The 15,103-nt window shown below is 51.0% G+C and overlaps 1 protein-coding gene across 1 annotated transcript in view; it reads left to right on the top strand.

Moving 5' to 3' along the window:
• Positions 1–538: 538 nt before the first annotated feature.
• LOC147096712 (uncharacterized) overlaps positions 539–15,103 on the top strand; it is a 55,613-nt gene continuing 41,048 nt past the window's right edge. Inside the window, 2 exon segments of the mRNA XM_085973313.1 lie at positions 539–708; positions 13,655–13,690. Coding sequence (XP_085829439.1) covers positions 666–708; positions 13,655–13,690 — 79 coding nt within the window. The 5' untranslated portion in view covers positions 539–665.

The raw sequence follows: 15,103 nt of genomic DNA, 5'->3' as shown, positions 1-15,103 counted from the left end.
GAAGCACTGGTGTGGAAGGTGGCATCGTCGGAGCAGATGCGGCGGAGACGGAGAAACTGGGAGAATGGAATAGAGTCCTTACAGGAGGCGGGGTGGGAGGAAGTGTAGTCCAGGTAGCTGTGGGAGTCGGTGGGCTTGGAGTGAATATTGGTCAATAGCCTATCCCCAGAGATGGAGACGGAGAAGTCGAGGAAGGGAAGGGAAGAGTCGGAGATGGACCATGTGAAGGTGAGGGAAGGGTGGAAATTGGAGGCAAAGTGAATGAAATTGTCTAGTCTGACGAAAACTCATGGACCTGAAACGTTAACTCTGTTTCTCTCTCCACAGATGCTGCCTGACCTGCTGAGTGTTTCCAGCATTTTCTGCTTTTATTTCTTATGTTTTTGGTTGCGATCCAGTCCGGGTTTTTGGTTGCGATCCGATCCGTGTTTTTTTTGCTGGTGACTCCGGTCCGGGTTTCCCGGTGCTGGCGGCGGGGCTACCGATTGCGCGTCACTCGGCCGGATCACGTGCTGGGGGCTTCCCCCCGGCGCGCGCGGCGTTGAGGGTTGCGGCCAATCAGCGCGCGAGCTCCGGCTGGGAATTTCCAGCGCTGTAACAAAAAAAAAGAGAAACTGAAATAAACAGAGCGGCGCAACACAGCCCAGAGCAACAGCAGTAGCACAATGAGGGACAAGAAGCAGCTCCCGGAGACTCTCAGCCACACAGGTGGGTGTCAGCAACTCCCCCACCCCTGTCTGTCTCTCCCACCCTCCACCTCCGTCTGTCTCTCTCCACCCCACCCCTGTCTGTCTCTCTCTCTCTCCAACCCCCGTCTGTCTCTCCCACCCCCGTCTGTCTCACCCCAGCCCCCGTCTGTCTCACCCCACCCCAGCCCCCGTCTGTCTCACCCCACCCCACCCCCTGTCTGTCTCTGTCCCACCCCATCTGTCTCTGTCCCACCCCACCCCCTGCGACTGTCTGCCTCCTCACCCCGTGACTGTCTGTCTCTGCCTCCCCACTCCTGTGACTTTGTCTGTGTCCCCCACCTCCTGTGAATGTCTGTCTGTGTCCCCCACCCCCCTGTGACTGTCTGTCTCGAACGTCCTTTCCTCCGCCCCCCTCAAGGCGGGTGAGTTCGATGTTTGTGTTGCTGTTTGATGCGCCGCCCCTGTACCCAGCACTCAGCCTGTGATGTAGGTCCTTCCCAACTGGATATTGACTCTGTCCATTCCCTCTTCCATTCTGGCGGGGCGGGCTGGAATGCTACAGTTGGAGGTGAGTCCTGGGGTACTCAGTGGAGACTTGGCAGTGTGGGTGTCAGGAGGGAGGTTAATGAACAGAGTGGTGCAGCTTGCAAACCCATTTAAAGACACAAAGTTACACTTTGCATTCTTTTAGAAAGTGGGTGCAATGTTGCAGGACAGTGGGGTACTGGAGAATGTACCAAAAGTCAATCTGAGGTCACCGTCCCAAGGTACTAAAATATAAGCTAGTCACCAATCAATCCAATCGGGAATTCAGGAGAAACTTCTTTACCCAGAGAGTGGTGAGAATGTGGAACTTGCTACCACAGGGAGTGGTTGAGGCGAATAATATAGATGCATTTAAAGGGAAGCTGGATAAACACATGAGGGAGAACAGAATGGAAGGATATGAAGTAGGGTGGGAGGAGGCTGGTACGACGCACTGGGCCGAATGGCCTGTTTCTGAGCTGTAGACTCGATGTAAATAGGTGGCACTTCTAATCCAAAACGAGTGATACTGGACAAACCTTGCAGAGTCGACTTTATGTCGGCCTACCTGGACTTTGGGGGAACTGATAAACCGGTGTGACGGGTCTGGGCAGACTCTAAGGAGCTGGTGGGAGGGATGTGTTCCTGTCATTGCATTGCGCGCAGGTGGTCTGAGGCACACTGTTGCTGCTAACTTGGCCTCTGCCATGTTGGGTGCTGTTCTTGATGGGCAAATCGAAGGAACTGCTGCCGGAGTCAATCCGAGGGCAGTTGTGACCAATGCTCCCTGTTTATTTGGGTGCGCGCGGGACTCTGTTTAACTGGCTGCGCGGCCCGTCCAATTTTTCGGGCGTGCGCGGTTATTTGTAAAGCCGGTGAGCGGCCTGCGCGGGACCTCCAGACCGCTGGGCGGCCGTGCAGCTAAACGGGAATGTTGATTGCAACTATTTGTAAATTTCAGACTGCAAGTCAATTACTGGCTCTCCTTTATTAAGGGGGAAAAAAAGATTGTTTTGCATAACGGGGACACTTAGAGAGCTGGCATCGGGACTGTGACGTCTGCTGTGTGATTTCTGGAGTGCAATAGACGTGCTGAACGCCAGAATTTTATTTATGTACTAATGGACCTCCCATGGCGTCAGTCATGGGCCGTCTTGAGTCTGCAGTGTGGTTGTGATGGGTGACCGATAACCTGGCCTGTGCCTTTAAGACCATTGCTCCAGTGGGCAAAGCCAGCTAACTAGCTGACAAATGCTGGAAACACTCAGCAGGTCAGGCAGCATCTGTAGAGAGAGTAAACAGCGCTAACGTTTCAGGTCGATGACCCTTTGGCAGAACTGTAGCTGCCTGAGATCAGAGAATAGTTGTAATGTTGTAAAAAAAAAAAAAAAAAATTAATTATTAGATTAGTTTGGATCTGTCATAAAATGTGGTGTGTGTGTGTTTTAGAATGTAGCAGACGCGATAGAGGCAAGTTCAAAGAAGCAATGTTCATCGTGATAGTGGAGAGCGAGGCAGTAACCCGACCATACTCTGGAAATGGCTTTTCCTCTGTTTCCTGTGTTGCCTCTGTCGGTGCAAAACGTTTTTTTAGGTTTTCTCAATGGTGAGATGGGGCCAAAGTTCACTGAGTTTCGTGGGGCTGTTTTCCCCACCCCCCCCAGCTTGCAAGTCACAAATTGTGTGCGGGGCACTGGAGACCCGTTCAGAGAATGTAAAAGCTGAAGCAGAATATCAGGTCAACCTCATCATTGGCACCGGACATGGGGCAGGTACCAGTTAAAGGAGGCTAAGGGAATCGAGGGATATGGGGATCGGTGCGGGAAAGTGGAGTTGAGGTTGAAGATCAGCCATTGATTGGCGGAGCAGGCTCGAGGGGCCGAATGGCCGACTCCTGCTCCTAATTCTTATGTTCTTTAAAGGGGAGGGGGAAAGTCCACTTGAAAAGATGCCACAGAAATGAAGGTTTCTGAAGCGTTATTGGGTGTGAAGAAATATTGTTGCAATGTAAGAAGCGGACTCCCATTCTGGCTCCTCTTCGCTTCCCGGTGAACTCCGGTCCAAGTTTCAATGAAACATGGAATCGTGGAGGTTCAGTGTTTGGGAGCGAGCTTGTTTGTCATCTTTGCCCTTCTGAGTTCTCGAATCTTTGCGGTCGATTGACTAACTTAATCGGCACATCTCTCTCTCTCTCTCTCTCACTCTCTCTCTCAAAAAAAAAAAGCTTAACTTGAGTCAGTCGCCCACAGGATGGCGGGACCCGCCTCCTGCCATTATTTTTAGACCGGGGAGAGCCTTTAGAGTGAGCTGAGACAGAAGATGAGCGCACCTGACATGTTCATCATAGAATCGTAGAAATTTACGGCACAGAAAGAGGCCATTCGGCCCATCGTGTCTGCACCAGCCGACAAAGAGCTCTCCAGCCTAATCCCACTTTCCAGCTCTTGGTCCGTAGCCCTGTGGGTTACGGCACTTCAAGTGCATATCCAAGAACTTTTTGAGGGTCTCTGCCTCGACCACCCTTTCAGGCAGTGAGTTCCAGACCCCCCACCACCCTCTGGGTGAAAAAAAATCTCCTCAACTCCCCTCTAAACCTCCAATTACTTTAAATCTGTGCCCCCTGGTTATTAACCCCTCTGCTAAGGGGAATAGGTCCTTCCTATCCACTCTATCTAGGCCCCTCATCATTTTTATACACCTCAATTAGGTCTCCCCTCAGCCGCCTCTGTTCCAAAGAAAACAACCCCAGCCTATCCAATCTTTCCTCGCTGCTAAAATTCCCCAGCCCAGGCAACATCTTCGTAAATCTCCTCTGCACCCTCTCTCTCGAGTGCAATCACATCCTTCCTGTAATGTGGTGACCAGAACTGCACGCAGTATTCTGGCTGCGGCCTAACTAGTGTTTTATACAGTTCAAGCATAACCTCCCTGCTCTTATAGTGCCTCGGCTAATGAAGGCAAGTATCCCGTATGCCTTCTTGCCTTGTGGCTCAAACCTGATCTAAACCTCATTCCGCTCCACTCCCTCTTTTTCTCCCCTTTTGCAAATCCATTTTCTCGACACTATCCCAATCCTATTCCTCTTATCGCAACTCCGCTGATCTTTCGGTGTCTGTGTTTTTCTTCCCTCCCACTTCCTTCTTTTCCTGAAGGCGCTGACTCCTTGCTTAAGCATGGTTCCACAGGCCCCAGCCTCTACAGCTCTGCTGTTAGAAGAGCTGGGGGAGTTCTCCTTGGTGTCTTGGCCAATAATCCTCCCTCAACCAACATCGTCAAAATCGCACCGTCCCGTTCACCCATCGCCCCCCTGTGCTCGCTGACCTACATTGGCTCCTGGCCCGGCAACGCCTCGATTTTTAAAATTCTCATCCTTGTTTTCAAATCCCTCCACGGCCTCATCCCCCTCCCTATCTCTGTAACCTCCTACAGCCCTACAACCAATGTTCCTTTTAGTTCTTTTTTTGGGTGCATGGGCCTCTTTAAGGGGCTGCACGGCCCATTCAAAATACCACGCGTACCTATTTACATAGAAACATAGAAGATAGGAGCAGGAGTAGGCCATTCGGCCCCTCGAGCCTGCTCCGCCATTCAATGAGATCATGGCTGATCTTCCAAATTCAGTACCCTGTCCCTGCCTTCTCCCCATATCCCTTGATCCCTTTAGCCTTAAGAAATATATCTAACTCCTTCTTGAATATATTTAATGAATTGGCCTCAACTGCCTTCTGTGGTAGAGAATTCCACAGGTTCACCACTCTCTGGGTGAAGAAATTCCTCCTCATCTCGGTCCTAAATGGCTTACCCCTTATCCTTAGACTGTGACCCCTGGTTCTGGACTCCCCCGCCATCGGGAACATCCTTCCTGCATCTAGTCTGTCTAGTCCTGTTAGAATTTTATAAGTTTCAATGAGATCCCCTCTCATTCTTCTGAACTCCAGCGAATATAAGCCCAATCTCTCCTCATATGTCATTCCTGCCATCCCAGGTATCAACCTGGTGAATCTTCGCTGCACTCCCTCCATGGCAAGAACATCCTTCCTCAGATAAGGCGACCAAAACTGCACACAATACTCCAGGTGTGGTCTCACCAAGGCCCTGTACAACTGCAGCAAGACATCCTTGTTCCTGTACTTGAACCCTCTTGCTATGAAGGCAAAATACCATTTGCCTTCTTAGCCGCCTGCTGCACCTGCATGCTTACCTTCAGCGACTGGTGCACAAGAACACCCAGGTCTTGTTCCCCTTCTCCCAATCTATTACCGTTCAGAGAATAATCTGCCTTCCTGTTTTTGCCACCAAAGTGGATAACCTCGCATTTATCCACATTATATTGAGCAGATGCATGGCAGATGCAATCACCCAACCTGTCCAAATCATACTGGAGTGTCTCGGCATCCTCCTCACAGCACACACGCCCACCCAGCTTTGTGTCGTCTGCAAACTTGGAGATATAACATCTAGTTCCCTTGTCTAGATCATTAATATATATTGTGAATAGCTGGGGTCCTAGCACTGATTCCTGCGGTACCCCGCTAGCCACTGCCTGCCACTCGGAAAAAGACCTGTTTATTCCAACTCTTTGCTTCCTGTCTGCCAACCAGTTCTCTATCCAAGTCAGTACCTTACCCCCAATCCCATGTGCTTTAACTTTACACGCTTATCTCTTATGCGGGACCTTATCGAAAGCCTTCTGAAAGTCCAAATACACCACATTCACTGGTTCTCCCTTATCTATTCTACCAGTTACATTCTCAAAAAATTCCAGTAGATTAGTCAAGCACGATTTACCTTTTGTAAATCCATGTTGACTTTGTCCGATCCTGTCACTGTTTTCCAAGTGCTCTGCTATTACATCTTTTATAATGGACTCTAGCATTTTCCCCACTACCGATGTCAGGCTTACCGGTCTATAATTCCCCATTTCCTCTCTACCACCTTTTTTGAATAGTGGGGTTACATTAGCTACCCTCCAATCCATGGGAACTGTGCCCGAGTCTAGAATTTTGGAAGATGACCAGCATTTAAAAGCCGGCAAGCTGTTCCAGTACAGCGACAACACTGGCATCTATCTGACAATGTGGTAAACTGCCCAGGTATGTCCTGTCCACAAAAAGCAGGACAAATCCAATCCATCCGCCCCATCAGTCCACTCTTAATCATCAGCAAAGTGATGGACGGTGTTGTCGACAGTGCTATCAAGTGGCACTTACTCGCCAATAACCTGCTCACCGATGCTCAGTTTGGGTTTTGCCAGGGCCACTCGGCTCCCGCCCTCATTACAGCCTTGGTCCAAACATGGACAAAAGAGCTGAATTCCAGAGGTGATGTAAGAGTGACTGCCCTTGAAATCAAGGCAGCATTTTGACCAAGCATGGCATCAAGGAGCCCTAGTAAAACTGAAGTCAATGGGAATCAGGGGGAAAACTCTCCACTGGCTGGAGTCATACCTAGCGCAAAGAAAGATGGTTGTGGTTGTTGGAGGTCCATCATCACAGCCCCAGGACATCGCTGCAGAAGTTCCTCCAGGCAGTGTCCTAGGCCCAACCATCTTCAGCTGTTTCATCAAAGACCTTCCCTCCGTCATAAGGTCAGAAGTGGGGATGTTCGCTGATGACTGCACAGTGTTCAGCGCCATTCACAACTCCTCAGATAATGAAGCAGTCCATGACTGCATGCCACAAGACCTGGGTGACATTCAGGCTTGGGCTAAGTGGCAAGTAACATTCGCACCACACCTCTAGACTTGACTATTCCAACACACTCCTGGCTGGCCTCCCACATTCCACCCTACGTCAACTTGAGGTCATCCAAAACTCAGCTGCCCGTGTCCTAACTCGCACCAAGTCCTGTTTGCCCATCCCCCCTGTGCTCGCTGACCTACATTGGCTCCTGGTTAAGCAGCGCCTCGATTTCAAAATTCTCATCCTTGTTTTCAAATCCCTCCATGGCCTCGCCCCTCCCTATCTCTGTAATCTCCTTCAGCCCCACAACACCCCCCCCCCCCCCCCCCCCCCCAGCCCCCCGAGATATCTGCGCTCCTCTAATTCTGCCCTCTTGAGCATCCCTGATTATAATCGCTCAACCATTGGTGGCCGTGCCTTCTGTTGCCTGGGCCCTAAGCTCTGGAATTCCCTGCCTAAACCTCTCCGCCTCGCTACCCCTCTCTCCTCCTTAAAGGACACTCCTTAAAAATAAGCTTTTGGTCACCTGCCCTAACTTATCCTTATGTGGACTGGTGTCAAATTTTTTTGTCTTAAAATACTCCTGTGCAGTGCCTTGGGACGTTTTACTAGGTTAAAGGCGCTATATAAATACAAGTTGTTGTTGTAGACACCGTCTTACCGTTGAAGGGGTCAATCCTGAGTTTCAGTCGCTGCTCTACAACTTTCACAATCTCCTTCTTCATGCACTGAATGCCGAGATTAGCAAAACTGAAAGAGAGAGAGAGACGGGGAGGCAGTGTAAAGAGCGAGGGCGCGGTGCACGGGCGATGGCCGCAACTGCAGGTACGGACGCGGCAGCGGAGTGGCTACCAACGCAGGAGGTCGCGAGTTGAAATCCCGCCGGGGCGAAAAAAAAATCCAATAAATGTAGTAATACATGGAAAAAAAAACAACCCCCAACCTAAAATGGTTCAACCAATATCCTTCACAGAAGTGAACTGCTCACTCAGACCCGGTCTAGCCTACACGTGACTCCAGTCCCACACATGGTTACATTGGATATTGCCCGCATGAGTGCAGCTCCAACAACACTGAAGAAGCTCGACACCACCCAGGGCAAAGCAGCCCGCTTGATTGGCACCCCATCCACCACCTTAAACATTCACTCCCTCCACCACCGGCGCACCGTGGCTGCAGTGTGTACCGTCTACAAGATGCACTGGAGCAACTCGCCAAGGCTTCTTCGGCAGCACCTCCCAAACCCGCGACCTCTTCCAGCTAGAAGGACAAGGGCAGCAGGCGCATGGGAACACCACCATCTCCAAGTCACACACCATCCTGACGTAAATATATCGGCCGTTCCTTCATCGTCGCTGGGTCAAAATCCTGGAACTCCCTCCCTAACAGCACTGTGGGAGTACCTTCACCACAGGGACTGCAGCGGCTCAAGAAGGCGGCTCACCACCACCTTCTCGTAGGGCAATTACGGATGGGTGATAAATGCTGGCCGTGCCAGCGACGCCCACATCCCACAAACGAATGAAAAAAGAGTCGGCTACGTGGGAGCTGCAGAGCCCCGAGGCCGCACAGCTTTATGTGAACATTGCCTGCAGCCCTTCGAGATCTCCGCGCTCCTCCAATTCTGGCCTCTTGAGCATCCCCAATTATAATCGCTCCACCATTGGTGGCCGTGCCTTCTGTTGCCTGGGCCCTAAGCTCTGGAATTCCCTGCCTAAACCTCTCTGCCTCGCTACCTCTCTTTCCTCCTTTAAGACGCTCCTTAAAACCTGCCTCTTTGACCAAGCTTTTGGTCACCTCTTCTAATTTCTCCTTGTGTGGCGCGGTGTCAAATCTTGTCTGATGACGCTCCTGTAAAGCGCCTCGGTGCACGTTGTTGTTAACTTGTTGTTCTCCTTCCTGCTCATGTGTAAAATTGCTGCTGCGCTTGCTGACGTAACGATGCTGCCCGCACATCAAAGGAACCCGCTGAATGCAGCATGCTTGGAGTTGTTTCCGAGCGATGTGGTAAGGTGGCATACCAAGGCCTCATCCTCTGGAGGGAATTCCAGAGCTTAGAGCCCAGACAGATGAAGGTACAGCCACCAATGGTGGAGCGATTACAATCTCTCTCTCTCCCAGATTCTTCAATCTCTTCCAACTCCCTGCTTCCAAGATTCCAACACATCTCCCTCCACTACATAGAAACATAGAAGATAGGAGCAGGAGCAGGCCATTCGGCCCTTCGAGCCTGCTCCGCCATTCAACGAGATCATGGCTGATCATCCAAACCCTAGCACCCGGTCCCTACACCGACAGCCATCCCACCCAAGCCCTATCCCCGTAACCCCACATATTTAATCCCCCCTAACACTAAGGGCCAATTTTTATCATGGCCAATCAACCTAACCCGTACATCTTTGGACTGTGGGAGGAAACCGGAGCACCCGGAGGAAACCCACGCAAACACGGGGAGAATGTGCAAACTCCGCACAGACAGTCACCCGAGGCCGGATTTGAACCCGGGTCCCTGGCGCTGTGAGGCAACAGTGCTAACCACTATGCCACCGTGCTGCCCATGTGCTTCACAGTGATAAAAAAAAAATAGGAAGAGGAAGAGTTGGGGGGTGGGGGGGGCGCGGAAAGGCTGTTTGACTGGGCGGGGTGATTGAAGGTCCTGCGATGAAACCTTTGGCAATATGTCCAAACAGTTGGCAACTCTAGGTATTCAGTTGAGTGGAGTTTTATTTTCTGGCTCCGATAGCAGCCACTTGTTCGTTTTTTTTTTGTTCTCTCTCTCCTCTCCTGAAGACATTGCCTCTTGGCAGCTGCACAACTACCAGCAGCGGTGTACTGGGGCCCAGTATTTATCCCTCAACCAACATCACTAAAAACAGACGATCTGGTCATTGTCACGTTGCTGTTTATGGGAGCTTGCTGTGCACAAATTGGCTGCCGCGTTTCCTACATTTACAACAGTGACCACACTTCAAAAAGTACTTCATTGGCTGTAAAGTGCTTTGGGAAGTCCTGAGGTGGTGAAAGGCGCTATAGAAATGAAAAGTCTTTCTTTCCCCCCGATTATCAAAATCCACGACAAGGCCTTGGACAATGTGGACCACTTTCCATACCTCGGGAGCCTACTGTCAACAAGGGCAGACGTCGACGACAAAGTCCAACACCGCCTTCAGTGTGCCAGTGCAGCCTTCGGTCGCCTGAGGAAGAGAGTGTTTGAAGACCAGGGCCTGAAACCCGGCACTAAGCACAGAGCAGTAGTGATACCCGCCCTCCTGTATGCCTCAGAGACATGGACCATGTACAGCAGGCACCTCAAAGCACTGGAGAGGTACCACCAACGCTGCCTCCGCAAGATCCTGCAAATCCATGGGCAGGATAGGCGCGCCAACCTCAGTATTCTTGCTCAGGCCAACATCCCCAGCATCGAGCGTGGTCAAAGCTTCGATCAGCTCCGATGGACAGGTCATATTGTCCGCATGCCCAATACGAGACTCCCAAAACAAGCGCTCTACTCGGAACTCCGACACGGCAAGAGAGCCCCAGGTGGGCAGAGGAAACGCTTCAAGGACACCCTCGAAGCCTCCTTGAAAAAGTGTAACATCCCCATCGACACCTGGGAATCCCTGGCCCAAGACCGCACATAGTGGAGGAGAAGCATCCGGGAAGGTGCCGAACACCTCGAGTCTCTTCGCCGGGAGCGCAAGGAGCGTATGTCAACCCAAGCACCCCACCCGCCCCTTCAACCACCGTCTGCCCCTCCTGTGACAGAGACTGTAGGTCCCGCATTGGACTCATCAGTCACCTGAGAATTCATTTTTAATGTGGAAGCAAGTCATCCTCGGTTCCGAGGGACTGCCTAAGAAGAAGAAATGTAAAGTCTGTCTTTCTTTCCCTCCACTATTCCCTATCTGTTTCCTCCACCACCCCCCCCCCCCCCGGCCTCCCTTCATTCCCTTCCTTCTCAGTCCCCATCACCATCCAGGGATTGCAGCTGGATGCATAAGGGGATCGAGCATGGACTGGGATTGAACAGCTTTGCATAGTGCGGATTCGGAGAGGAGGGAGGAGGAGGAAGTGAGATCTCCGGCGACGAGTTGGCGTGTCCGTTAGCCGCGTTGTCGCTTGTTTAGTCTATAAAGAGCAGTGAGGTAATGTTCTCTCGGGCACTGGGCATTGTGTACAACCCTGACCTCTGTCGTGTCAGGCCTCCTTGGCAGCTGCCCTGCCCGTGCCCAGATTACTCGGTAGTAGGACTTCACTTGACACTGCTGACTCCGTTCTTCTCTGTTCAAAGCCGAGACTTGGGTTTTTGCAAATTTCAGTCTGCCCAAGAGGTTCAGTCTCATCCTGATGACGTCGCAACAGCACTAAGCGGTTCAGTCGTATTCTGATGGGATCATAGTATCGCTCGGACTGAACCAGGAAAGCTGTTGCTTGTAACTTCTCCTGAATTCGCAGTTGGCAGAAGTGGGGGGGGGAGGGAGGGGGAGGAGGAAGCCAGCGTGATGATCCAGATAGAAATATACATTACGCCACTTCCTTTTTTGGGGAAATCTCGCTCTCAAATCTCTTGAGAGCTAACCGCCAGGCAGGAAAAGTTCCTGTAATGGAGGGTGGGGAGGAGAGAGGGGGAATTATTGGCTCTGGTTTCTGGCTATGTGGGACAGGGGGGGGGGGAAAACTAGCCTCTCATTGACGTCTGGCGTGGGCTGCAGTTCTTTCCTGAGTTTCTCTTCCTGTTCCAGCGCCACTTTATTTACAGAGGTCCGCAGCCTGGCTTGTTCAGTCTCTGCCGGAGCTCAGCGCGGAGTGGGGAGGCTCCACCGAGGAGGCAGCCCATTCACCTCTCTCTGCTTGAATAAGGTTTCCTGCTTGTTTCCAGGTACTTGTGGTCAGAGGCCTTGCTTCCTCCGCCGCTGATCACTGACCTGTCTGCCTGTGCCCGCGTGCGGTGAGGATTTTTTTTGACTTGGGTAAAATCCGGTTTAATTTGTGTACCGCTGGGGTGTCGGAAGGTCACTACTGAGAGGACAGAGTCCAGCAAAGTGGGCGATTCCCGGTGTCGAGGACTTCAGTCATGAGGAAAGAGAAAAGAACGAAAGACTTTCTGTAGCGCCTTTCACAGCCTCCGGACGTCCCAAAGCACTTTACAGCCAATGAAGCACTTTTTGAAGTGCAGTCACTGTTGTAATGTAGGAAACGCGGCAGCCAATTTGCGCACAGCAAGCTCCCACAAACAGCAATGTGATAATGACCAGATAATCTGTTTTAGTGATGTTGATTGAGGGATAAATATTGGCCCCAGGACACCGGGGAGAACTCCCCCCTGCTCCTCTTCGAAATAGTGCCTTGGGATCTTTTACGTCCACCCGAGAGGGCAGACGGGGCCTCAGTTTAACGTCTCATCCGAAAGACAGCACCCTCGACAGTGCGGCACTCCCTCAGTACTGCAGTGGGAGAGTCGGCCTAGATTTTTGTGCTCGAGTCTCTGGAGTGGGACTTCAACCCACGACCTTCTGACTTCGAGGCGAGAGAGTGTGTGACTCACTGAGCTACAGGTTGACACACTAGTAAGGAAATTGTTTATTTTTTTGGATAAGACGAGACTTTAAGGTGACACAATTTATACATTTATCAAAATAATAATTCAAGATTATATGAAGAGAGTTGACTAAATGTCTAATCCAAGGCAAGTTCACTCGTGAAGGGTTGCAATATCAGGAATTGGGTCAATGTTAATAGAATTACATAGAATCCTACAGCACAGAATCCGACAATTCAGCCCAACTGGTCAATACTGGGTGTTTGCACGCCATGTGAAATGTTGTCTGGGGGTCGAAACTTTCACCTACAGGGCAATGCAGTTGTGTACAGAGGCTACCAAGGAAGGGCACTGCAGCAGACAGTCTGGGATGGTTAGACATGTTTCTGGAGAGGCTCTGGCTTTGGATGAGTGTAAGTTTGTTTAAGTCTGCCTCTCTCTCCTCCTTTAAGACGTTCCTTTAAAAACCTACCTCTTTGGCCAAGCTTTTGGTCACCCGCCCTAATTTCTCCTCACGTGGCTCGGTGTCATTATTTTTGTCTTTTTTAATATTCCTGTGAATCGCCTCGGGATGTTTTTACTACATTTTAAAGGCGCTATATAAATACAAGTTGTTGCTGAGGGTGGGCGATGGGAGGCTGACCAGGAAAACAACAACAACTTGTATTTATATAGCGCCTTTAACATAGTAAAACGTCCCAAGGCGCTGCACAGGAGTATTTTAAGACAAAAAGTTTGACACCGATCCACATAAGGAGAAATTAGGGTAGGTGACCAAAAGCTTGGTCGAAGAGGTCGGTTTTAAGGAGCGTCTTAAAGAGAGGCGGAGAGGTTTAGGGAGGGAATTCCAGAGCTCCGGGCCCAGGCAGCTGAAGGCACGGCCACCAATGGTGGCGCGATTATAATCGGGGATGCTCAGGAGGGCAGAATTAGTGGGTTGTGGGGCTGGAGGAGAGTACAGAGATAGGGAGGGGTGTGGCCATGGAGGGATTGGAAAACAAGGATGAGAATTTTGAAAACGTTGACTGCTTTCTGGTGGGACGATGAGGTAGCTCTGTGGAACATGGATGGGCATATTGGGCCTACTAGTCTGCTACTTCCAGAGCCCTTCTGTCGTGCAAGTGGCGGAAGAGACTCCCCTCCGACAGAGGTTGTTGTCACGCTATGGACAATTTTATAAAATCAATTTATCCTTTTTTTTTCTCCTCTTAACTCTCCAGGTGCCAGTGGACCAATACAGGCGGACCAGAATTTCGGTGAGTAAATACAAGTCTGGAGATAATTCCTACTTGGATCTGGAAGAACTGGTTAAGTCAGTGAGTCGCAGTCAGTCTGACCAGGAAGTCCTTCATCTGTGCCTAGTTATAAGAACATTTAGAAATAGGAGCAGGAGTAGACCATTCGGCCCCTCGAGCCTGCTCCGCCATTCAATAAGATCATGGCTGATCTTCGACCTCAACTCCACTTTCCCGCCCGATCCCCATATCCCTTGATTCCCCTAGAGTCCAAAAATCTATCGATCTCAGTCTTGAATATACTCAACGACTCAGCATCCACAGCCCTCTGGGGTAGAGAATTCCAAAGATTCACAACCCTCTGAGGGAAGAAATTCCTCCCCATCTCAGTCCTAAATGACTGACCCCTTATCCTGAGACTGTGCCCCCTAGTTCTAGACACTCCAGCCAGGGGAAACAATCTCTCAGCATCTACCCTGTCAATCCTACTCGGAATCTTTTATGTTTCAATGAGATCAGCCCTCATTTTTCTAAACCCCAGAGAGTGTAGGCTCAATCTGCTCAATCTCTCCTCATGGGACAACCCTCTCCTCCCAGGGATCAATCTAGTATTAGCAATCTAGAGTTAGCAGATCCTAGCACCCCGAGATCAGGAATGTGGATTCCTGGCTGATGGAGCATCCCGACAGTCACGCACCCTCCTCCTTCAGATGAGATCAGCTACGCAGACTTTTTGGAAAAAAGAAAATTGCATCTGATGAGCCTGCCTCAGCTCATCGGCTACTGAAGCCCTCATCCATGCCTTTGTTACCTCCACACTCGATTGTTCCAACGCACTCCTGGCCGGCCTGCCACCCTCCATATCCTTGAGGTCATCCAAATCTCGGCTGCCCGTGTCCCAACTCGCACCAAGTCCCGTTCGCCCATCGCCCCCTGTGCTCGCTGACCTACACTGGCTCCTGGTTGAGCAACGCCTTGATTTTAAAATTCCCGACCCTGTTTTCAATTCCCTCCATGGCCCTCGCCCCTCCCCTATCGCTGTGAACCCCGCCAGCCCTGCAACCCTCCAAGATCTCCACGCTCCTCCAATTCTGCCCTCTTGCGCATCCCCGGTTTGTATCGCTCCACCATTGGTGGCTGTGCCTTCAGCTGCCTGGGCCCTAAGCTCTGGAATTCTCTCTTTCCTCCTTTTTAAGATGCTCTTTAAAACCTGCCTCTTTGACCAAGCTTTTGGTCGCCTGCCCTAATATCTCCTTATGTAGATTTGGAGCCAAATTTTGTTTGGTAACGCTCCTGTGAAGCGCCCTGGGACGGTTTAATACGCCCTCCCTCATTTGCCCCTTTCCCACTGGGCACGGAGGCCAATTGCAGCTTCTCCAGCCTCTGAGCCACGTTCTCGCCGCAGAGCAGAGATAGTTCCAGGCGTTCAATGGT

The sequence above is a fragment of the Somniosus microcephalus genome, chromosome 34 (assembly GCF_052327205.1).
Source record: "Somniosus microcephalus isolate GS21.2 chromosome 34, FLI_Smic_1.0, whole genome shotgun sequence".
Lineage (NCBI taxonomy): Eukaryota > Metazoa > Chordata > Chondrichthyes > Squaliformes > Somniosidae > Somniosus > Somniosus microcephalus.
Note: the sequence above shows the minus strand (reverse complement) of the source record. Positions and strands in the feature narration are given on the sequence as shown.